The following is a 23,024-nucleotide window of genomic DNA, read 5'->3' as shown; positions in this document are numbered from 1 at the left end:
GTCATTGGGGTGGCAGGTAGCGTAGTGGTTAAAGCATTGGGCCAGTAACCGAAAGGTTGCTAGATCGAATCCCTGAGCTGACAAGATAAAAAATCTGTTGTTCTGTACCTGAACAAGACAGTGTTCCTATGCCGTCATAGTAACTAAGAATTTGTTCTAAACTGACTTGCCTAGTTAAATAAAATAGACATTTTCAAAGAAAAGTGGGATAAGCCTGTCAGACAGCTGCTGAGCTGCTGTTATCAGTGGAATTAGAGTCCACCCCTGTGGCTTAGTGGCATTAGCTCCTCATTTGATGCTAGAGGGATGAGCTGGGCTGAGCAGAGCATGGGGATGGACAAGGAGGCAGGGGGAGGAAGGCTCAGCACATGGCAGAGGGTTTGAGCCACTGGCAGATGGCTGGGTTAGAGTAGTATTTGTTTTCTTTCGAATACTTTGAGGGTTTTATGGAGCCTGCCAGGCAAACTCGATCAAGCACAGCTAAAGTAAACTAGATATACAGTTGAGTCAGAAGTTTACATACACTTAGGTTGGAGACGTTAAAACTCTTGTTTTTCAACCACTCCACAAATTTCTATAGTTTTGGCAAGTCAGTTAGGACTTTGTACATGACACAAGCCATTTTCCAACAATTGTTTACAGACAGATTATTTCACTTCACTGTATCACAATTCTAGTGGGTCAGAAGTTTACATACACTAATTTGACTGTGCCTTTTAAACAGCTTGGAAAATTCCAGAAAATTATGTCATGGCTTTGGAAGCTTCTGATAGGCTAATTGAGATCATTCGAGTCAATTGGAGGTGTATCTGTGGATGTATTTCAAGGCCTACCTTCAAACTCAGTGCCTCTGCTTGACATCATGGGAAAATCAAAAGAAATCAGCCAAGACCTCAGAAAAAAAATGTTGACCTCCACAAGTCTGGTTCATCCTTGAGAGCAATTTCCAAATGCCTGAAAGTACAATGTTCATCTGTACAAACAATAGTATGCAAGTATAAACACCATGGGACCACGCAGCCGTCATAGCGCTCATGAAGGAGACACATTCTGTCTCCTAGAGATGAACGTACTTTGGTGCGAAAAGTGCAAATCAATCCCAGAACAACAGCAAAGGACCTTGTGAAGATGTTGGAGGAAACGGTACAAAAGTATCTATATCCACAGTAAATATCGACATAATATCGACATAACCTGAAAGGCCGCTCAGCAAGGAAGAAGCCACTGCTCCAAAACCGCCATTAAAAAAAGACAAAAGCCAGACTACGGTTTGCAGCTGCACATGGGGGGGGACAAAGATTATACTTTTTTGAGAAATGTCCTCTGGTCTGATGAAAAAAAAATAGAGCTGTTTGGTCATAATGACCATCGTTAGGTTTGGAGGGAAAAGGGGGATGCTTGCAAGCTGAATCACAGGGGTGGCAGCATCATGTTGTGGGGGTGCTTTGCTGCAAGAGGAACTGGTGTACTTCACAAAATAGATGGCATCATGAGGAGGAAAATTACGTGGATATATATTGAAGCAACATTTCAAGACATCAGTCAGGAAGTTCAAGCTTGGTCACAAATGGGTCTTCCAAATGGACAATGACCCCAAGCATACTTCCAAAGTTGTGGCAAAATGGCTTAAGGACAACAATGTCAAGGTATTGGAGTCGCCATCACAAAGCCCTGACCTGAATCCTATAGAAAATTTGTGGGAAGAACTGAATAAGCGTGTGCGAGCATGGATTCCTACAAACCTGACTCAGTTACACCTTTACACTCAGGAGGAATGGGCCAAAATTCACACATCTTAGGTCAGTTAGGATCAACAATTTATTTCAAGAATGTGAAATGTCAGAATAATAGTAGAGAGAATTATTTATTTCAGCTTTTACTTATTTAATCACATTCCCATTGGGTCAGAAGTTAACATACACTCAATCCGTATTTGGTAGCATGCCGACTGCTTAACTTGGGTCAAACGTTTCGGGTAGCCTTTTGTGGGAAGCTTTTTTTACAAGGATTAAGTATCAGAAATTGTGAAAAATGAGTTTAAATGCATTTGGCTAAGGTGTATGTAAACTTCTGACTTCAACTGTACATAAGTACTTGGACACCCCTTCAAATCTGTGGATCCTTGCGCAAAAAGCCAAGCATCGGCTGGTGCGGTGTAAAGCTCTCCGCCACTGGACTAGAGCAGTGGAAAGGCGTTCTCTGGAGTGATGAATCGCGCTTCGCAATCTTGAAGTCCGACGGACAAATCTGGGTTTAGCGGATGCCAGGAGAACACTACCGGCCCCAATGCATAGTGCCAACTATAAAGTTCGGTGGATGAGGAATAATGGTCTGGGCTATGGCCCTTAACGCTACAGCATACAATTACATTCTAGACGATTCTGTGCTTCCAACTTTGTGTCAACAGTTTGGGGAAGGCCCTTTCCTGTTTTTGTATGACAATTCCCTCGTGCACAAAGCGAGGTCTGTGTGGAAGAACTTGACTGGCCTGCACAGAGCCCTAACCTCAACCCCATCAAACACCTTTGGGATGAATTGGAATGCCGACTGCGAGCCAGGCCTAATCGCCTAACATCAGTGCCCGACCTCACTTATGGTCCTGTGGCTGAATGGAAGCAAGTCCCCTGCAGAAATGTTCCAACATCTAATGGAAAGCCTTCCCAGAAGAGTAGAGTCTGTTATAGCAGCAAAGAGGGGACCAACTCCATATGAATGCCTATTGTTTTGCAATTCGATGTTAAACGAGCAGGTGTCCACTTTTAGTCATGTAGTGTAGTTCAAGTATAGAAAACAAATACTATTTGAGCCCAGGTCTCGCTAACGCCTGTGCTGTCTATGCCCTGTGGGCCTGGTTTATGATAAGACAGGCCAGGTAGAGAGGAATAAATGTACAGAGGGAAGAGATCTGAGGGGATTTAGGTACAGAGAGAGGGAGAGAAAATATTCAGATATAGTGTGGGGCGAGCCAGTAACCATAACAGTAATTGCTCCTGTAAGTCACTCTGGATAAGAGCTTCTGCTAAATGACTCAAATGTGTTCCGGGCCATTTTATTTTCGTCTGGTTTAATCTCCAGGTTGTTGTCAGGAATAACGTGTAATGTCACAGTGGTGGATAAGTCTTATTTTTGTTTTCAGTAGCCTAAGTCATTAAAGGTCCATTAACTAGCAAATGTATTTGGAAAATGTCACCCTGCCATTTACCACAAGAAAAAATCCCTCTAAAATGAGTATTGTATTCAGTTTCTGCCTTTTTTCTAAGGATGAGATAAATGGGAGATTGAAGTTTAGGGCTCCAAGGAGTAATTTCCAGAGCAATATTCATTGATTCTCTCAAGATGTCTTTTTGCCCTTTGGGCTGACACATCGAATCTTCCCTTTTACTAAAATGTTTCTTCATTTTACTACTGTGAGGAAAAGAAAAGTAACAGCCTAAATAATAAAGGTCACAGTCTCGATAAACGAGGAAACAAAAGTTAACCTTAATAACAACGTTGCCTTCACTGCTCCACTCAGGATATCTGAGATTGATGTTCTTTATTCCCTAGTGTCTGTTTACCTCACACTATGACAGAGCCCAAGTCAAAACTCTGTCACATTATACTAATAAACTTGTTCCTCAGTCAGAGGGAATTTACTGCATACACCATGCACAATGTATAATGCTTACTGATTTTTTAGAATTTGCAAATTAGAGACCCTTGACATTTATTCTTCCTAATTTGCGCCATTTGACTCAGACCATAACACACCCAGTCATAACATCACCTGTCATAACATTACATTACATTCATAACATTCTACTACACCCAGGGTTGATACGCAAAGTTTTTGCAAAATAGCTGTGGGTTTAAGCCCGGGGCTCTGGCTGGGCCACTCATTTACATTCAGAGACTCAAAGCCGCTCCTGCGTTGTCTTGACTGTGTGCCTGTTGGAAGATGAACCTACGCTCTAGTCTGAGGTCCTGAGTGCTCTGGAGCAGTTTTTCGCCAAGGATCTCTCTCTACTTTTGCTGTGTTCATCTTTCCCTCAATCCTGACTAGTCTCCCAGTCCCTGCCGTTGAAAAACATCCCCACAGCATGTTGCTGCTGCCATAGGTATGTAGGTATGGTGCCAGGTTTCCTCCAGACGTGATGCTTGGCATTTAGGCCAAAGACTACAATCTTGGTTTCATCAGACCAGAGAATCTTGTTTCTCGTGGTCAGAGTCCTTTAGGTGCTCGAACCAGGAACACATCGACAACAGCCGCCGAAGCAGCGTTACCCATCGCTCCACAAAATCCGCGTCCCTTGCAGAACAACGTCTCCAAGTCTCAGAGCGAGTGACGTTTGAAACGCTATTAGTGCGCACCCCGCTAAATAGCTAGCCATTTCACATCGGTTACACCAGCCTAATCTCAGGAGTTGATAGGTTTGAAGTTATAAACAGCGCAATGCTTGAAGCATTACTAAGAGCTGCTGGCCAAACACACGAAAGTGCTGTTTGAATGAATGCTTATGAGCCTGCTGCTACCTACCATCGCTCAGTCAGACTGCTCTATCAAATATCAAATCATAGACTTAATTATAACATAACACACAGACATATGAGCCTTTGGTCATTAATATGGTCGAATCCAGAAACGATCATTTCGAAAACAAAACGTTTATTATTATTGCATATACCCTGACTCTGCATGCAATGAACGCAAGAGAAGTGACACAATTTCTTTCACCTGGTTAATATTGCCTGCTAACCTGGATTTCTTTTAGCTAAATAATATATTCAAATATATTCTCTGTGTATTGATTTCAACCTTTTGCGTGTAGTATTTTTGTTTTTGGCTAAAAAGCGTACCCATTTGAAACTGCTTATTTCTCAGCCCCAAAAACTAGAATATGCATATAATTGTCAGATTAGGATAGAAAACACTCTAAAGTTTCCAAAACTGTAAAAATATTGTCTGTGAGTAAAACAGAACCGATATTGCAGGCGAAAGCCTGAGGAAAATCCAATCAGGAAGTGCCTCTTATTTTGAAATTTCTCTGTTCCTATGCATGCCTATCCTCCATTTAAAGGGATATCAACCAGATTCCTTTTTCTATGGCTTCCCTAAGGTGTCAACAGTATTTAGACATAGTTTCAGGCTTTTATTTTGAGAAATGAGCGTGAAGGATCACATTGCATAAGTGGATAGATGGGGGCTATCAGAGTGAGTTTTTGCGCAACTGAGTAAAGCCGGGATGGCTAGTGTCAACAAATTAAAGGCATTGATGTTTATGGTTAGGTACACGTTGGAGCAACGACAGTCCTTTTTCCGCACTGCATCGATTATATGCAACGCAGGACATGCTAGATAAACTAGTAATATCATCAACCATGTGTAGTTAACTAGTGATTATGATTGATTGATTGTTTTTTATAAGATAAGTTTAATGCTAGCTAGCAACTTACCGTAGCTTCTTACTGCATTCGCGTAACAGGCAGGCTCCTCGTGGAGTGAAATGTAAAGCAGGTGGTTAGAGTGTTGGACTAGTTAACTGTAATGTTGCAAGATTGAATCCCTGAGCTGACAAGGTAACAATCTGTCGTTCTGCCCCTGAACAAGGCAGTTAACCCACCGTTCCTAGTCTGTCTGTTCTTAACTGACTTTCCTAGTTAAAAAGGTGTAAAAAAAAAAAAATCTGCCTAATCGGTGTCCAAAAATACAGATTTCCGATTGTTATGAAAACTTGAAATCGGCCCTAATTAATCGGCCATTCCGATTAATCGGTCGACCCCTCTGCAGAGATGGTTGTCCTGGAATGTTCTCCCATCTCTACAGAAGAATTCTGTCCGAGTGACCATCAAGTTCTTGGTCACCTCGCTGACCAAGGCCCCTCTCATTTTGGCCGGGCAGCCAGCTCTAGGAAGATCTTGGTGTTCCAAACTTCTTCCATTTAAGAATGATGGAGGCCTCTGTGTTCTTGGTGACCTTCAGTGCTGCGGAAATGTTTTGGTACCCTTCCCCAGATCTGTGTCTCGGAGCTCTACTGACAATTCCTTCGACCTCATGGCTTGCTATTTGCTCTGACATGCACTGTCAACTGTGGGACCTTATATAGACAGGTGTGTGGCTTTCCAAATCATGTCCAATCAATTTAATTTACCGCAGGTGATCTCCAATAAAGTTGTAGAAACTTCTCAAGGATGATCAATGGAAACAGGATGCACCTGAGCTCAATTTCAAGTCACATAACAAAGGGTCTGAGTACTTGTGTAAATAAGGTTTGTCTGTTTTTTTATTTGTAATAACTTTGCAAAAATATCTGTAACCTGTTTTTGCTTTGTCATTATGGGGTAATGTGTGTAGATTGAGGATATATATATATTTTTTATATCCATTTTAGAATAAGGCTGTAACGTAATATAATGTTTAAAGGTCAAGGGGTCTGAATACTTTCTTAATGTCTCATGATATTAACATTGTTAGGTCATTTTCCATCAGGTCTCACACGGGAGAGAGGCCGTACAAGTGTGTCCAGTGCAGTAAGGGCTTTGCCTCCTCGGGGGTGCTGAAGGCTCACATCCGGACCCACTCGGGCCTCAAGGCCTACAAGTGCCTAATTTGTGACACCACATTCACCACCAGCGGCAGCCTGCGCCGCCATATGACCACCCACAGCGACATGCGGCCCTACATGTGCCCTTACTGCCAGAAGACCTTCAAGTCCTCACCCAACTGCAGGAAGCACATGAAGACCCACAGGTTAGTAATGCTCATGTGTTGTCAGGCACAGAGTTGTTTCAGGTCATGTGATCTGACCAGGTCGAAAAAGTGAAAAACTACAAGCCGTATTTCAGGTCGTGTCATCGGGAATGCTGACTAGCTAAGTGGCTAGCGAGAGCGTCGCTCTCCCAATTTGGTTATTGTCATGTTGCTGAAATTTGTGTGAAATTGAAACTTTCAACTCTAAATCTCTAGATGTCAAATCTTACCATAAAAAATGGCTGATTTCTGTTTGTTTTGTAGATTAAAGTAGTAAACAACCTGAATTCACCTCCCCATTCCCCCTCCCAGGTATGAGTTGGCCCAGCAGCTCCACCAACAGCTGAACCCGGAGCCCTCGACGCTGGACGACCCCATGGACGGCACCACCGTGACCCACAACCTGCAGGTGGAGCTGGAGGACGGCACCCTACAGCAGGAGGCTCCTCCCACGGTGGGCTCAGAGCAGCAGGGCATGCTGGGACTGGACCAGGCGCAGGTGGTGGACGGTGGCCAACAGGTGTCGCTGGAGACCCAGCTAAGTGACCAGCCCCTGGGACAAGAAGAGGGTAAGAGTGTCAGCATATTAGAGGGCATCAGTTTGGACAAGGCACAGACTCACTGGTCTTGAACACGTAATACGTAGTTATTAGGGATGCATAGGATTCGAGGATCAGTGATTCTGTTGCAGTCTGACGTCAATATATTTTGTAGTTGATCTCGAACATAGTCTTTTAATGTCGATGACAATCATGCCATAACGATATAGGCCTGCTGCCACAGCCCTCTAACTTTCAATGGGGGATCCACGTAGTTTTATGTTGGATGTACAAAGAATGATGTGAACAAAGTGATCCACCCCTAGAAGGTGTCTGAACCCTTCCCAACATCAACAGACATTTCTACAGAGATACAGTCTTGCTCTCCACCTATCTCTCTTGATCTTAGATTGTATTTTTCATTTGGCAAAGTCTACGCTGCAAGGTGTTTCGTTTTCAGGGACAATAGTTGGCTACAACTGTGTTAGCAAATAAAGCAAGGAACTGTTGAATATGGACTCTTGTTAATATTTTCAAATCAAATCAAATCAAATTTGTTTATATAGCCCTTCGTACATCAGCTGATATCTCAAAGTGCTGTACAGAAACCCAGCCTAAAACCCCAAACAGCAAACAATGCAGGTGTAAAAGCACGGTGGCTAGGAAAAACTCCCTAGAAAGGCCAAAACCTAGGAAGAAACCTAGAGAGGAACCAGGCTATGTGGGGTGGCCAGTCCTCTTCTGGCTGTGCCGGGTAGAGATTATAACAGAACATGACCAAGATGTTCAAATGTTCGTAAATGACCAGCATGGTCGAATAATAATAAGGCAGAACAGTTGAAACTGGAGCAGCAGCACAGTCAGGTGGACTGGGGACAGCAAGGAGCCATCATGTCAGGTAGTCCTGGGGCACAGTCCTAGGGCTCAGGTCCTCCGAGAGAGAGAAAGAAAGAAAGAGAGAATTAGAGAGAGCATATGTGGGGTGGCCAGTCCTCTTCTGGCTGTGCCGGGTGGAGATTATAACAGAACGTGGCTAAGATGTTCAAATGTTCATAAATGACCAGCATGGTTGAATAATAGTAAGGCAGAACAGTTGAAACTGGAGCAACAGCATGGCCAGGTGGACTGGGGACAGCAAGGAGTCATCATGTCAGGTAGTCCTGGGACATGGTCCTAGGGCCCAGGCCAGTTGAAACTGGAGCAGCAGCATGGCCAGGTGGACTGGGGACAGCAAGGGGTCATCATGTCAGGTAGTCCTGGGGCATGGTCCTAGGGCTCAGGTCCTCCGAGAGAGAGAAAGAAAGAGAGAAGGAGAGAATTAGAGAACGCACACTTAGATTCACACAGGACACCGAATAGGATAGGAGAAGTACTCCAGATATAACAAACTGACCCTAGCCCCCCGACACATAAACTACTGCAGCATAAATACTGGAGGCTGAGACAGGAGGGGTCAGGAGACACTGTGGCCCCATCCGAGGACACCCCCCGGACAGGGCCAAACAGGAAGGATATAACCCCACCCACTTTGCCAAAGCACAGCCCCCACACCACTAGAGGGATATCTTCAACCACCAACTTAACATCCTGAGACAAGGCCGAGTATAGCCCACAAAGATCTCCGCCACAGCTCAACCCAAGGGGGGGGGGGGGGGGGGGGCGCCAACCCAGACAGGCTGACCACAACAGTGAATCAACCCACCCAGGTGATGCACCCCCCCCCCAGGGACGGCATGAGAGAGCCCCAGCAAGCCAGTGACTCAGCCCCCGTAACAGGGTTAGAGGCAGAGAATCCCAGTGGAAAGAGGGGAACCGGCCAGGCAGAGACAGCAAGGGCGGTTCGTTGCTCCAGAGCCTTTCCGTTCACCTTCCCACTCCTGGGCCAGACTACACTCAATCATATGACCCACTGAAGAGATGATTCTTCAGTAAAGACTTAAAGGTTGAGACCGAGTTTGCGTCTCTTACATGGGTAGGCAGACCGTTCCATAAAAATGGAGCTCTATAGGAGAAAGCCCTGCCTCCAGCTGTTTGCTTAGAAATTCTAGGGACAATTAGGAGGCCTGCGTCTTGTGACCGTAGCGTACGTGTAGGTATGTACGGCAGGACCAAATCAGTGAGGTAGGTAGGAGCAAGCCCATGTAATGCTTTGTAGGTTAGCAGTAAAACCTTGAAATCAGCCCTTGCTTTGACAGGAAGCCAGTGTAGAGAGGCTAGCACTGGAGTAATATGATCAAATTTTTTGGTTCTAGTCAGGATTCTAGCAGCCGTATTTAGTACTAACTGAAGTTTATTTAGTGCTTTATCCGGGTAGCCGGAAAATAGAGCATTGCAGTAGTCTAACCTAGAAGTGACAAAAGCATGGATTAATTTTTCTGCATCATTTTTGGACAGAAAGTTTCTGATTTTTGCAATGTTACGTAGATGGAAAAAAGCTGTCCTCGAAATGGTCTTGATATGTTCTTCAAAAGAGAGATCAGGGTCCAGAGTAACGCCGAGGTCCTTCAGTTTTATTTGAGACGACTGTACAACCATTAAGATTAATTGTCAGATTCAACAGAAGATCTCTTTGTTTCTTGGGACCTTGAACAAGCATCTCTGTTTTGTCCGAGTTTAATAGTAGAAAGTTTGCAGCCATCCACTTCCTTATGTCTGAAACACATGCTTCCAGCGAGGGCAATTTTGGGGCTTCACCATGTTTCATTGAAATGTACAGCTGTGTGTCATCCGCATAGCAGTGAAAGTTTACATTATGTTTTCGAATAACATCCCCAAGAGGTAAAATATATAGTGAAAACAATAGTGGTCCTAAAACAACCTTGAGGAACACTGAAATTTACAGTTGATTTGTCAGAGGACAAACCATTCACAGAGACAAACTGATATCTTTCCGACAGATAAGATCTAAACCAGGCCAGAACATGTCCGTGTAGACCAATTTGGGTTTCCAATCTCTCCAAAAGAATGTGGTGATCGATGGTATCAAAAGCAGCACTAAGGTCTAGGAGCACGAGGACAGATGCAGAGCCTCGGTCCGATGCCATTAAAATGTCATTTACCACCTTCACAAGTGCCGTCTCAGTGCTATGATGGGGTCTAAAACCAGACTGAAGCATTTCGTATACATTGTTTGTCTTCAGGAAGGCAGTGAGTTGCTGCGTAACAGCCTTCTCTAAAAAAAATTGAAAGGAATGGAAGATTCGATATAGGCCGATTAGTTTTTTTATATTTTCTGGGTCAAGGTTGGGCTTTTTCAAGAGAGGCTTTATTACTGCCACTTTTAGTGAGTTTGGTACACATCCAGTGGATAGAGAGCCGTTTATTATGTTCAACATAGGAGGGCCAAGCACAGGAAGCAGCTCTTTCAGTAGTTTAGTTGGAATAGGGTCCAGTATACAGCTTGAAGGTTTAGAGGCCATGATTATTTTCATAATTGTGTCAAGAGATATAGTACTAAAACACTTGAGCGTCTCTCTTGATCCTAGGTCCTGGCATTTTGAATATCAAATCTTTCTAAACGACACTCCTTTAAGATAGCAAAGGGCAAAAATCTGGGTTTCTCATCTTGCCCGTCTGTATAACTCCTCCATCTTTATTCCTTCCTCCACTCCAAATAGTGTGTCCATTTATTTCACTCTCAAGACTTTTTATCTGTCCATTACTCAAACACTATTTCCATCCCAATGCTGGATCTTCAAAAACCTTCTATTTTCTTATTGATGGCTTTCTTGGAATTGTTATTTCAATGGGTTTTTGGATACATCTCATTAGGATTCATGGTGTGTGACTGACAGAACCCCCTCCTTGACTTTGTAGCTTTAATATTTAAAACAGTTCCAATGTATACTATATTTAACCTCAGAACAAAAATAGAAGAGCAACGCACAACAAATGAAACCGGGCCAAGCTTCAATCCTCATTAAAATTGCTACACTACCCTTTCAACCTCAAGAGTTCACAGTGATTAAAAGAGAACTGAAAAGGGGAAAAAATAAAAGAAACTTACCCTAGCTTTACGATTGTATGTGATTTAGATTAGTATTCGTCCTCTCAGCCTTCGGTAAAGTCCTTTAACAGTTAAAAAAGGCTTAAATGCATGAGGTAACCCCCGACCCATTCACAGAGAGAACAGATAACCTCTTGACTTGATTCACTTATGCCTGTGGAGTGAATAAATATATATACACTACTGTTCAAAAGTTTGGGGTCACTTAGAAATGTACTTGTTTTTGAAAGAAAAGCACATTTTCTTTGTCCATTTAAAATAATTTCAAATTGATCAGAAATACAGTGTAGACATTGATAAAGTTGTAAATGAATATTGTAGCTGGAAACGGCAGTAAAAACAAACGAATGCAATGTCTACATAGGTGTACAGAGGCCCATTATCAGCAACCATCACTTCTGTGTTCCAATGGCATGTTGTGTTAGCTAATCCAAGTTTATCATTTTAAAAGGCTAATTGATCATGAGAAAACATTTCAATTATGTTAGCACAACTGTCGTGATTTAAAGAAGCAGTAAAACTGGCCTTTAGACTAATTGAGTATCTGGAGCATCAGCATTTGTGGGTTCAATTACAGGCTCAAAATGGCCAGAAACAAATTACTTTCTTCTGAAACTCGTCAGTCTATTCTTGTTCTGAGGAATGAAGGCTATTCCATGCGAGAAATTGCCAAGAAAGTGAAGATCTCGTGCAACGCTGTGTACTACTCCCTTCACAGAACAGCGCAAACTGGCTCTAACCAGAATAGAAAGAGGAGTGGGAGGCCCCGGAGCACAAATGAGCAAGAGGACAAGTACATTAGTGTCTAGTTGAGAAACAGATGCTTCACAAGTCCTCAACTGGCAGCTTCATTAAATAGTACCCACAGAACACCAGTCTCAACGTCAACAGTGAAGAGGCGACTCCGGGATGCTGGCCTTCTAGGCAGAGTTCCTTTGTCCAGTCAGTGTCTGTGTTATTTTGCCCATCTTAATCTTTTATTTTTATTGCCTAGTCTGAGAGATGGCTTTTTCTTTGCAACTCTGCCTAGAAGGCCAGCATCCCGGAGTCGCCTCTTCACTGTTGACGTTGAGACTGGTGTTTTTCTGGTACTATTTAATGAAGCTGACAGTTTTTAGCTGTGCTAACACTGTGCTAACATTGCAAAATGTTTTTCTAATGATCAATTAGCCTTTTAAAATAATAAACTTGGATTAGCTAACACAACGTGCCATTGGAACATAGGAGTGACGGTTGCTGATAATGGACCTCTGTACGCCTATGTAGATATTCCATAAAAAATCTGCCGTTTCCAGCTACAATAGTCGGGGCGGCAGGTAGCCTAGTGGTTAGAGCATTGGACTTGTAACCGAAAGGTTGCAAGATCAAATCCCCGAGCTGACAAGGTAAAGATCTGTTGTTCTGCCCCTGAACAAGGCAGTTAATCCACTGTTCCTAGGCAGTCATTGAAAATAAGTATTTGTTTTTAACTGACTTGTCTACTTAAATACAGGTAAAATGTATATATATGTAATATTTAACAGGTATATATTTTTTCCTGACGTTAACAATGTCCACACTGTGTTTCTGATCAATTTTATGTTATTTTAATAGACAAAGATTGTGCTGTTCTTTCAAAAACAAGGACATGTCTATTTTGTTTTACCTTTATTAAACTAGGCAAGTCAGTTAAGAACAAATTCTTATCTTCAATGACTGCCTAGGAATAGTGGGTTAACTGCCTGTTCAGGGGCAGAACGAAATATTTGTACCTTGTCAGCTCAGGGATATGAACTAGCAACCTTTTGTTTACTCGTCCAACGCCCTAACCACAAGGCTACCCTGCCTCCCCTATGTGACCCCAAGCTTTTGAATGGTAGCGTATATTTCCACTCTGAGGTTGGAGTAGTAGTGTGAAAATGAAGATAATGCCCTTTTAGTGTAAGAGCTGTTTGAAAAGAACATCATCGTCCATCATGACATCACCATACAGTAAATTAGTTAATAGACCAATAAGAAAGATTTCCAAACCTCTCTGCCTATAACTGCACATTTGTTTGTTTTCCCCTCCCCACTCAAATCACTCCCATACAAGTCCTAACAAAATGTTGTTGTTTTTGTCTTGCTTGAGACATTTTTCTTTGCCATGAAGCTACAGTATTGTTGGTTCTGTTTTTTTTTTGACCATTTTAATTTGACAAAAATCCCAGCTGCATTGGACCTTTTTAATTGAATCGTAATACTTTGGCCTTAATTTATACAGTTTAGCCAGACTAACCGGCTTTGTTCCTCTCTCCTCTTATCTCTCCCCCTCTGACTCCAGACACCTTTGTGACTACCCAGCATGCTCTGCCTCAGAATATTAGCCACTTTGAGACGCAGACACTCCCACAGCCTGGCTTTGACCAGCAAGCACTTACTCAAGGTAACTCATGCACGTACACACAAAAACACCCCCTGCATGGTGGTGGCACACAAACCTTTCTCTCAGCACATTTAACAATGTCTGTGAGTTAACCTGGGGTAAATTACACGCGCACACGTTGGCAGCCCGCGACTGTCTGACTCCAGTGTAATGGATAACGCCATTGTTGTCTCTGACCTCTGAATGAGAAGAGCCCATTTACAGCGAGGACTGTCAGAAAGCATCTGCTTGACACATCACATATTTACTTTTCACAATGGGTAGCTTAACCTTTTGTCTCCGTGATGATTGCATCCAGCCTCTATCGCCCACAGCAAGTATGCTCTCCTACAGTGGTGCATTAATCAGTAGAACACTTTGTCTTGCGGCAGGTTTCCCGCCTCATCCTAGGCCTCCTATACTATCTGCACAGTTTTGCTAAAGTAAAAAGTTTGATGTCATAAATAAACCAGAGACCAACGGCAGGGAGGATATTGATGTCTGTGTCTGAATGCGTATCTGTGTTTCTTATTAGCATGTGTGTGGCACTCCACGAGATGGACTTCTATACATTTCCTCTCTTCTTCTTTTCAAGAAGGAAAGTAAGGAATTATTTGAACATTCCTAGAACTTCTCTCTGCCGTCTGCTAGTATTTAATGAATCGTGGCCATTCGTTAATATCAGTGAGTGGAGCTTTAATGAATGCCTGTGTGGTTCAGAGTCCCCTAAGACAATCCAACTGGTGGCATAGGCACAGGAAGTTTCCTGCACAGTCTTTGTCCACACACACGCACGCACACAGGCAGACTGGCGGCATGGGCTCTGGAAGCATCAGTCTGTTAATGGCGCGTTGTAGGAGGGTGAGCCGTAGCAATCCTTAATTAGCTTTTGTTTAACTTTTCCAATCACACTTTTAGCCATGTCATGTTTGCAGTAATTAATTCATGTCCTCCTCCGACTCTTCTAATTTGGCAAAGGCTCTAGCCTCTAGCCAGATATACAGGGTTAACTAATTTTGTGCTGTGGTGCTGAATGTGAAGTTTGTCCATAATAGGCTTTTCAAATCCACTTCTATCTGTGTAATCAATTAATCTATTCTAAGGTACAATGTGTGTAGCAGTGGGGGGAGAAATCAGAGGACAGATTCCTGGAATTAAAATGAATGGAACGGTATCAAACACATTCATTCCCTTACAGCCATTACAGTGAGCCCGTCCTTCTATTTCAAGCCTCCACATGTGTATACGCTGGGCCAATTGTGCGCCGCCCTATGGGACTCCTGATCATGGCCAGTTATGAGAACAGCCCTGGATCGAATCCGGGTCTGTAGTGACGCCTCTAGCACTGCGATGCAGTGTCTTAGACCGCTGTGCCACTAGATCCCCAAAAGAAGAGTCTTGGTGGTTCTAAACTTCTTCCATTTAAGAATGATGGAGGCCACTGTGTTCTTGGGGACCTTCGATGCTGCAGAATTATTTTGGTACCCTTCCCCAGATCTGTGTCTCGAAAAAGTATGTCTCTGAGCTCTACAGACAATTCCTTCGACCTCATGGCTTGGTTTTTGCTCTGACATGCACTGTCAACTGTGGGACCTTTATATAGACAGATCCAATCAATTGAATTTACCACAGGTGTACTCCAATAAAGTTGTAGAAACATCTCAAGGATGATCAATGGTAACAGGATGCACCTGAGCTCAATTTTGAGTCAATTTTGCTATGAGACTCAATTTTGAGTCTCATAGCAAAGGGTCTGAATAAAAAAAAAAGATTTTCTCTGTCATTACATACATTGGAATAATGTAATGAAAAATTCACGTAGCCTGAATACTTTCCGAATGCACTGTACATCCTCCTTTGGAGTTGCTAGGGTCCCTTAAGTTCTCATACAGGGTTAACCCATTGTATGCTGTAGTGCTGACTGTACCCCTTTGTGTCCTCCTGCAGGTTTCACCATCACCGCAGAGGGCTATCCCCAAGCCCAGTTCTCTACTGTGCAGCAGCTACAGGACTCCAGCACACTGGAGTCTCAGGCCCTCTCCTCCAGCTACCACCCCCAGAACCTGCTCCATGTGCCCAGCCAAGAGGTGGTGAATCCAGCACCGTCATCCTCTACCGTCAGCCTCTTCCACAGGGGGCTTCCATCTCACCATCATAGCGTGGCATTGGCTCTATGTAGAGTAGGGTTTCAAAATTTCCCCAAGTTCTCAGTAAACCCTTCCATAGGGATTTCTGAAAAACCGAGAGTCTTTGGGAAATTTCAATTCACATTTTTTTTCATCACCTGTCGAATACAACTAGTGTAGACTTTACAGTGGAATGCTTGCTTACAAACTTTTCCCAACGATGCAGAGTAAAAAAAAATAAATAATAATAAATAAATATGAACTAACTCAAAATAAATAAAATACACAAGAATGGAGCTATATACAGGGAGTACCAGTACCAGATCAATGTGCAGAGATACTTGAGGTAGATATGTACATGGGTATAGTGACTACGCATCCAGATAGATAATAATGAGCATAAAATAATAAACCGCCTAGCAGCAGCAAATTGTGTGTCTAAAAGTCTGTGTTATGTGTGTGTGTGTGTGTGTGTGTATGTAGTGTTTGAGTGAGGGATGTGTGGGGGAGTGACAGTGTAGTGTGTGATTTGTGTATATGGTGTGTATATAAAGTCTAGTGAATGTGCGTAGGGTCAGTGCAAGATAAAGTCAGTGCAGATAGTTTGGGTAACATTAATGAACTATTTAGCATTCTGGCTATTAGCAATCATATGGCTTGGGGGTAGAAGCCATCTCAGAACCTATTTGCCACCCTAACTTAACGGGTGTTCTATCAAGCCAAAAACGACTAAATTAAATGTAGCCTTAAGTAGTCAGTTCAAATATTCAGTATTCAGTGATTTATTCACGATGTAGTTAATTAATGGTTGCATATACTTCTGTTTAGACAAGTGGCCTGCTCCAGGAGACTAGCCAAGGAGACCTCCAGCTGTCTGACCAGACGCAAGACTACCAAGACCCAGAAGACAGCGAGGACAACAGCAAGAGGGCTTACAGGTGTGTGTGTGTTTGTCCAGTGGCTCAGTTGGTAGTTCATGGTGCTTGCAGTGGTTGTGGGTTCGATTCCCACAGGGACCAGTACAAAAATAAAAAGTTAGAAAAATGTATGCACTCACTGCTGTCGTTTTGGATAAGAGCCTCTGCTAAATGACTAAAATGTAAATGTCTGTAAGCGACAGCGAGCCTACAATTTTCGGCAAGTAATGGATGCTTTTACTTTCTGTCATTTGTTCCCAGCTCGTTAGCAGATAACACTGTTATGCACCTTTTATCAAAAGTTGTGCTCTAGGGCTGTAACAGCATTAGCAGTCGACACGGAGGAATGCAAAACAAAGATAACACCATCAGAATCGCACCCCCGTTGCTGTTGTTGACTCCTGATAAAGTGACCATTTTGAGTGCGAGACTTGTCAAATCAAATTTTATTAGTCACATGTGCTGCAAAAAAACAGGTGTAGACCTTAGAGTGAAATGCTTACTTTACAAGCCCCTAACCAACAATGCAGTTAAAAAAATAAATAAAAGTAACTAGTAATTAAAGAGCAGCGGTTAAAACAATAGCGAGACTATATACAGGAGGGTACCGAGTCAATGTGCGGGGGCACTGGTTAGTTGAGGTAATATATACATGTACAGTGAGAGGAAAATAGTATTTGATCCCCTGCTGACTTTGTACGTTTGCCAACTGACAAAGAAATGATCCGTCTATCATTTTAATGGTAGGTTTATTTGAACAGTGAGAGACAGAATAACAACAAAAGAATCCAGAAAAACGCATGTCAAAAATGTTATAAATTGATTTGCATTTTAATGAGGGAAATAAGTATTGTCCTAGTACTTGGTGGCAAAACCTCTTGTTGGCAAGGATTTTAGGTAGTTATTAAAGTCACTATGCATAGATGATAACAACAGAGAGTAGCAGTGGTGTAAAAGATGGGGTGGGGGGGGGGCAATGCAAATAGTCTGGGTAGACAATTGATTAGATGTTCAAGAGTCTTGTGGGTAGAAGCTGTTTAGAAGCCTCATGGACCTAGACTTGGCGCTCCGGTAATGCTTGCTATTCGGTAGCAGAGAGAACAGTCTATGACTAGTGTGGCTGGAGTCTTTGACCATTTTTGGGCCTTCCTCTGTCACTGCCTGGTATAGAGGTCCTGGATGGCAGGAAGCTTGGCCCCGGTGATGTACTGGGCCTTACGCACTACCCTCTGTAGTGACTTGCGGTTGGAGGCCGAGCAGTTGCCATAGCAGGCAGTGATGCAACCAGTCAGGATGCTCTCGATGGTGCTGCTGTAGAACCTTTTGAGGATCTGAGGACCCATGCCAATTCTGTTTAGTTTCCTGAGGGGGAATTGTCTTTGTCGTGCCTTCTTCACAACTGTCTTGGTGTGCTTGGACCATGTTGGTTTTTTGGGGATGTGGACACTAAGGAACTTGAAGCTCTCAACCTGCTTGGTCCTCTTTTTTCTGTAGTCCACAATCATCACCTTTGTCTTGATCACGTTGAGGCAGAGATTGTTCTCCTGGCACCACACGGCCATGTCCCTGACCTCCTCCCTATAGGCTGTCTCGTCGTTGTCGGTGATCAGGCCTACTACTGTGTCATCTGTAAACATAGGATAGTGTTGGAGTCGTACCTGGCGTGCAGTCATGAGTGAACAGGGAGTACAGGAGGGGTCTGAGCACGCACCCTGAGGGGCCCCTGTGTTGAGGATCAGCGTGGCGGATGGGTTGTTACCTACCCTTACCACTTGGGGGCGGCCAGTCACGATGTCCAGGATCCAGTTGCAAGGGAGCTGTTTAGTCCCAGGGTCCTTAGCTTATTGATGAGCTTTGAAGTCACTCTGGTGTTGAACGCTGAGCTGTAGTCAATGAACACCTTTTGTCCTGGTGGGAAAGAGCAGTGTGGAGTGCAATAGAGATGGCATCATCTGTGGCTCTGTTAGGGTAGTATGCAAATTGGAGTGGGTCTAGGGTTTCTGGAATAATGGTGTTGATGTGAGCCATGACCAGCCTTTCAAATCACTTCATGGCTACAGACATGAGTGCTACGACTCGGTAGTCATTTAGGCAGGTTACCTTAGTGTTTTTGGGCACAGGGACTATGGTGGTCTGCTTAAAACATGTTGGTATTACAGACTCGGACAGGGAGAGGTTTAAAGTGTCAGTGAAGACACTTGCCAGTCGATCAGCGCATGGTCGCAGTACACGTCCTGGTAAACCGTCTGGCCCTGTGGCCTTGTGAATGTTGACCTGTTTAAAGGTCTTACTCACATCGGCTGCAGAGAGCATGATCACAGTCTTCCCGGAACAGCTGGTGCTCTCATGCATGTTTTAGTATTGTTTGCCTCGAAGTGAGCATAGATGTAGTTTAGCTCGTCTGGTAGGCTCGTGTCACTGGGCAGCTCTCGGCTGTAGTCTGTTTGGTTTGTAAGCCCTGCCGCATGCGACGAGCGTCAGAGCCGGTGTAGTACAATTTGATCTTAGTCCTGTATTGACTCTTTGCCTGTTTGATGGTTCGTTGGAGGGCATAGCAGGATTTCTTATAAGCTTCCGGATTAGAGTCCCGCTCCTTGAAAGCAGCAGCTCTAGCTTTTCGCTCAGTGCAGATGTTGCCTGTAATCCATAGCTTCTGGTAGGGGTATGTACGTACGGTCAATGTGAGGATGACGTCATCGGTACACATATTGATGAAGCCAATAACCGGTTTAGTGTACTCCTCAATGCCATCGCTGGAATCCCTGAACATATTCCAGTCTGTGCTAGCAAAACAGTCCTGTAGCTTAGCATCTGCTTCATCCGACCACTTTTTTTATTGATCGAGTCACTGGTGCTTTCTGCTTTAATTTGTGCTTTTAAGCAGGAATCAGCAGGATATAATTATGGTCAGATTTGCCAAATGGAGGGCTAGGGAGAGATTTGTATGAGTCTCTGTGTTGTTAAAGGTGATCCAGGGCTTTTTCCCCTCTGGTTGCACATTTAACATGATGATAGAAATTTGGTAAGATGGATTTAAGTTTCCCTGCATTAAAGTCCCCGGCTACTCGGAGCGCCTCCTCTGGGTGAGCTTGTTTGCTCCTGTTTACTTATGGCGGAATACAGCTCATTCAGTGTGGTCTTAGAGCCATCACCGGTCTGTGGTGGAATGTAGACAGCTACCAAATATACAGATGAAAACTCTCTAGGTAAATAGTGTGGTCTACAGCTTATCATGAAATACTCAGGCGGGCAATAGGCGGGCTACCTCAGGCGGGCAATAGCTCAAGACTCGATATTGTGCACCAGCTGTTTTTTACAAAAAGACATAGTCCCGATGGTAGTTTCATCTTCCGCGTAGGTCATTTTATTTTCCAAAGATTGCACATTTGCTAGCAGAATGGAAGGAAGTGGGGTTTTAGTCGATCACCTATGAATTTTCAGAAGGCAGGCCGCTGTCTGGACCATTTTTCTTCGCATTCTCTTCACGCAAATGACAAGGATCTGGGCCTGTTCCCAGGAAAGCAGTATGTCATTCACATCGGGCTCGTCAGAGTCGTTATAGGAAAAAAAGGATTCTGCCAGTCCGTGGTGAGTAATCGCATTTCTGAGTTCCAGAAGTTATTTTTGGTCATAAGAGAAAGTAGCAGCATCATTGTACAAAATAAGTTACAACAAAACGCAAAGAAACTAACAAAAAAACACAATCTGGTTAGGAATGTGTCAAACGTCAGCCCTGTTCTCCAGCACCATCTTGTGTGTATATGACACAATGTTCAACTAAATAACTGTCCCAAACGGCACCCTATTCCCTATCAAGTGTACTACTTTTGACCATGGCCCATATGTTGCCATTTGGAAATCAGACAATGAGTTAACTCTGCTAGCTTCCTATCTGTAAAGGTGACTGTGCCAGCTTGTGTTGCTCCAAGCTTTTTGTTTTGTGACTCACTTGTGCGTCAGATGTCTGTAGAGGTGACGGTGGCAGCTTGTGTTGCTACAAGCTCTTAGTTTTCCAACTAACTTGTGCGTCAGATGTAGCAGAGGACACTAGCCACGGATGTTGTTGCGTTGTGGAAACGGAGAGTGGGACGGGAAGTGGACTAAGTAATGCGTCATGCTTTTATTCAGTTGTTCCCTCAGTTGTTCCCCATGGCACTCAGAACGGATGCAAAAAAAAAGACTTACAAAATCCCCTACCACGTCAGCACACAATGCGTTATTAATGCATGTCTAGGATGAAACGACTAGCGGTATAGACAAAACAAGAGAAAGGAGGACGTAGATGGATAAGGGGAATATATATTTGAGATGGTAAACTACTGAATTTTCTCCTTCAGATACGACACAGATGTAATCAAGACCAAGGTTTTAACAGTGAGAAAAGAGTAGTGTGTGGTATAGTGTGACTTCAGTTTGGGTGTAATGCTCTGTATGGAGTCCTATATATGTATCAAAATTAGACTCCACATTCTGTTTAGATAAGTACACACATACACATCATATACAGTGGGGAGAACAAGTATTTGATACACTGCTGATTTTGCAGGTTTTCCCACTTACAAAGCATGTAGAGGTCTGTAATTTGTATCATAGGTACACTTCAACTGTGAGAGGCGGAATCCAAAACAAAAATCCAGAAAATCACATTGTATGATGGTTTTAAGTAATTAATTAGCATTTTATTGCCTGACATAAGTATTTGATCGCCTACCAACCCGTAAGAATTCCGGCTCTCACAGACCTGTTTAGTTTTTCTTTAACCTTTTGTGACTAGAGGGCAGTATTTTCATTTTTGGATTTAAAACCATCATACAATGTGATTTTCTGGATTTTTTATTTTCATTGAATCTCTGTTTGGGTGTTGGTTAAGAATAGAATTTGAAAATTAGGGTGAAGAAATGTTATGCTCTTAGTGTTACCTTTATTTAACTAGGCAAGTCAGTTAAGAACAAATTCTTATATACAAGGACAGCCTACTCCTTCCTCCTCGTCGGGGAATTGAACCCCGGTGTCCTGCGTGCCTGCACGACACTGGGATTCTTTAGCTAAATAGCCCAGTAATGTACTCCCGGCCGTTACGTTGTACATTGCGATATTTTCTGTTCCATTCTAATGGAAACCCAGAGGGTTTTAAATTTTCCTGGAATGGAAACAACATAATATTAATCAAATTAAATAAGCAAGTACCAGTCAAAAGTTTAGACACACCTTCTCATTACAGGGTTTTTCTTTATTTGGACTATTTTCTACATTGTAGAATAATAGAAGACATTTATGAAACAACTATGAAATAACACACATGGAATCAGTTATGAACAAATTATTATTTACAAGGACAGCCTACTCCTTCCTCCCCATCAGGGAATTGAACCCCGGTCTCCCGCGTGCCTGCATTCTCTCGTACAGACACTATTGAAGGCTATCAAATGCTTCTCAAAGATGCTCTCTGGTAGTCAAACTAGCACTAACTAGAATCAATGGTACCAGTGGTTCACACTTAAATAACGTGCCATAGAATTCTGCTGCACCATGCATGCTGCGCCGCAGTACGCTGCAATTTTTAAAGCTTCAACCCATAACTCACACCTTCCAAACAGAAAGCACAAACCGATACCATAGGGCTGAGTTTAGTGACCTTTCCAAAGAAAGGTTTGGTTTTCAATTCTCCCACTTCCCAAAAAGTCTGATGTACTTTTATAAACTCCAACTTGCTTTGTGAGTTGGTGGTGGAATTTTGAAATGATTCCTGTTGTCAGTATTGTTAACTGATGATTTGTGACTTTATAGGAGCGTTATTGATACACATCTCATTGACAGAAACAGACCGTCTCTATTATATAATGGTTGTGTTCATTAGGGCATGCGATGGAAAGGGTTTTGCAACAGACCAAATAAGTGTTTCCTTTTGGCGGTCAGTTAGTCCCTCCCTGTTTTAGTCTGTTTTCTTCATTTTGATTCCTAATGAACACGACCTGTGTGTTTGATTCCCCCCAGGTGCACCATGTGTAATAAACCTTTTAAGAAGTCCAGCCATCTGAAGCAACACGTGCGCTCCCACACCGGAGAGAAACCCTACTGCTGCAACATTTGTGGCCGATGCTTCGTCTCAGCGGGGGTCCTCAAGTCCCACCTCAACACACACACAGGTAAGAACAGTGTACCTCAGCACGCCTGCATACAGTGGCAAGAAAAGTATGTTAACCCTTTGGAATTACCTGGACTTCTGCATAGATTGGTCATAACATTTGATCTGATCTTCATCTAAGTCACAACAGTAGACAGACACAGTCTGCTTAAACGAATAATGCACAAACAATTCTTTATTT

General features: G+C 43.2%; 1 protein-coding gene across 3 annotated transcripts in view; it reads left to right on the top strand.

Moving 5' to 3' along the window:
* LOC123997534 (zinc finger protein 236-like) overlaps positions 1-23,024 on the top strand; it is a 108,669-nt gene that overhangs the window by 37,846 nt on the left and 47,799 nt on the right. For 2 of the 3 annotated variants that reach the window (XM_046301878.1, XM_046301876.1), the window contains exons 13-18: positions 6,467-6,727; positions 7,040-7,296; positions 13,575-13,676; positions 15,603-15,742; positions 16,610-16,719; positions 22,693-22,844. In XM_046301878.1, the coding sequence (XP_046157834.1) occupies positions 6,467-6,727; positions 7,040-7,296; positions 13,575-13,676; positions 15,603-15,742; positions 16,610-16,719; positions 22,693-22,844 (1,022 nt within the window). The remainder of the gene's footprint in view (positions 1-6,466; positions 6,728-7,039; positions 7,297-13,574; positions 13,677-15,602; positions 15,743-16,609; positions 16,720-22,692; positions 22,845-23,024) is intronic. The other variant, XM_046301877.1, reaches the window with a different exon arrangement.

The sequence above is a fragment of the Oncorhynchus gorbuscha genome, linkage group LG15, assembly GCF_021184085.1.
Source record: "Oncorhynchus gorbuscha isolate QuinsamMale2020 ecotype Even-year linkage group LG15, OgorEven_v1.0, whole genome shotgun sequence".
Taxonomy (NCBI): domain Eukaryota; kingdom Metazoa; phylum Chordata; class Actinopteri; order Salmoniformes; family Salmonidae; genus Oncorhynchus; species Oncorhynchus gorbuscha.
This window is presented reverse-complemented; position numbering and strand designations above follow the sequence as displayed.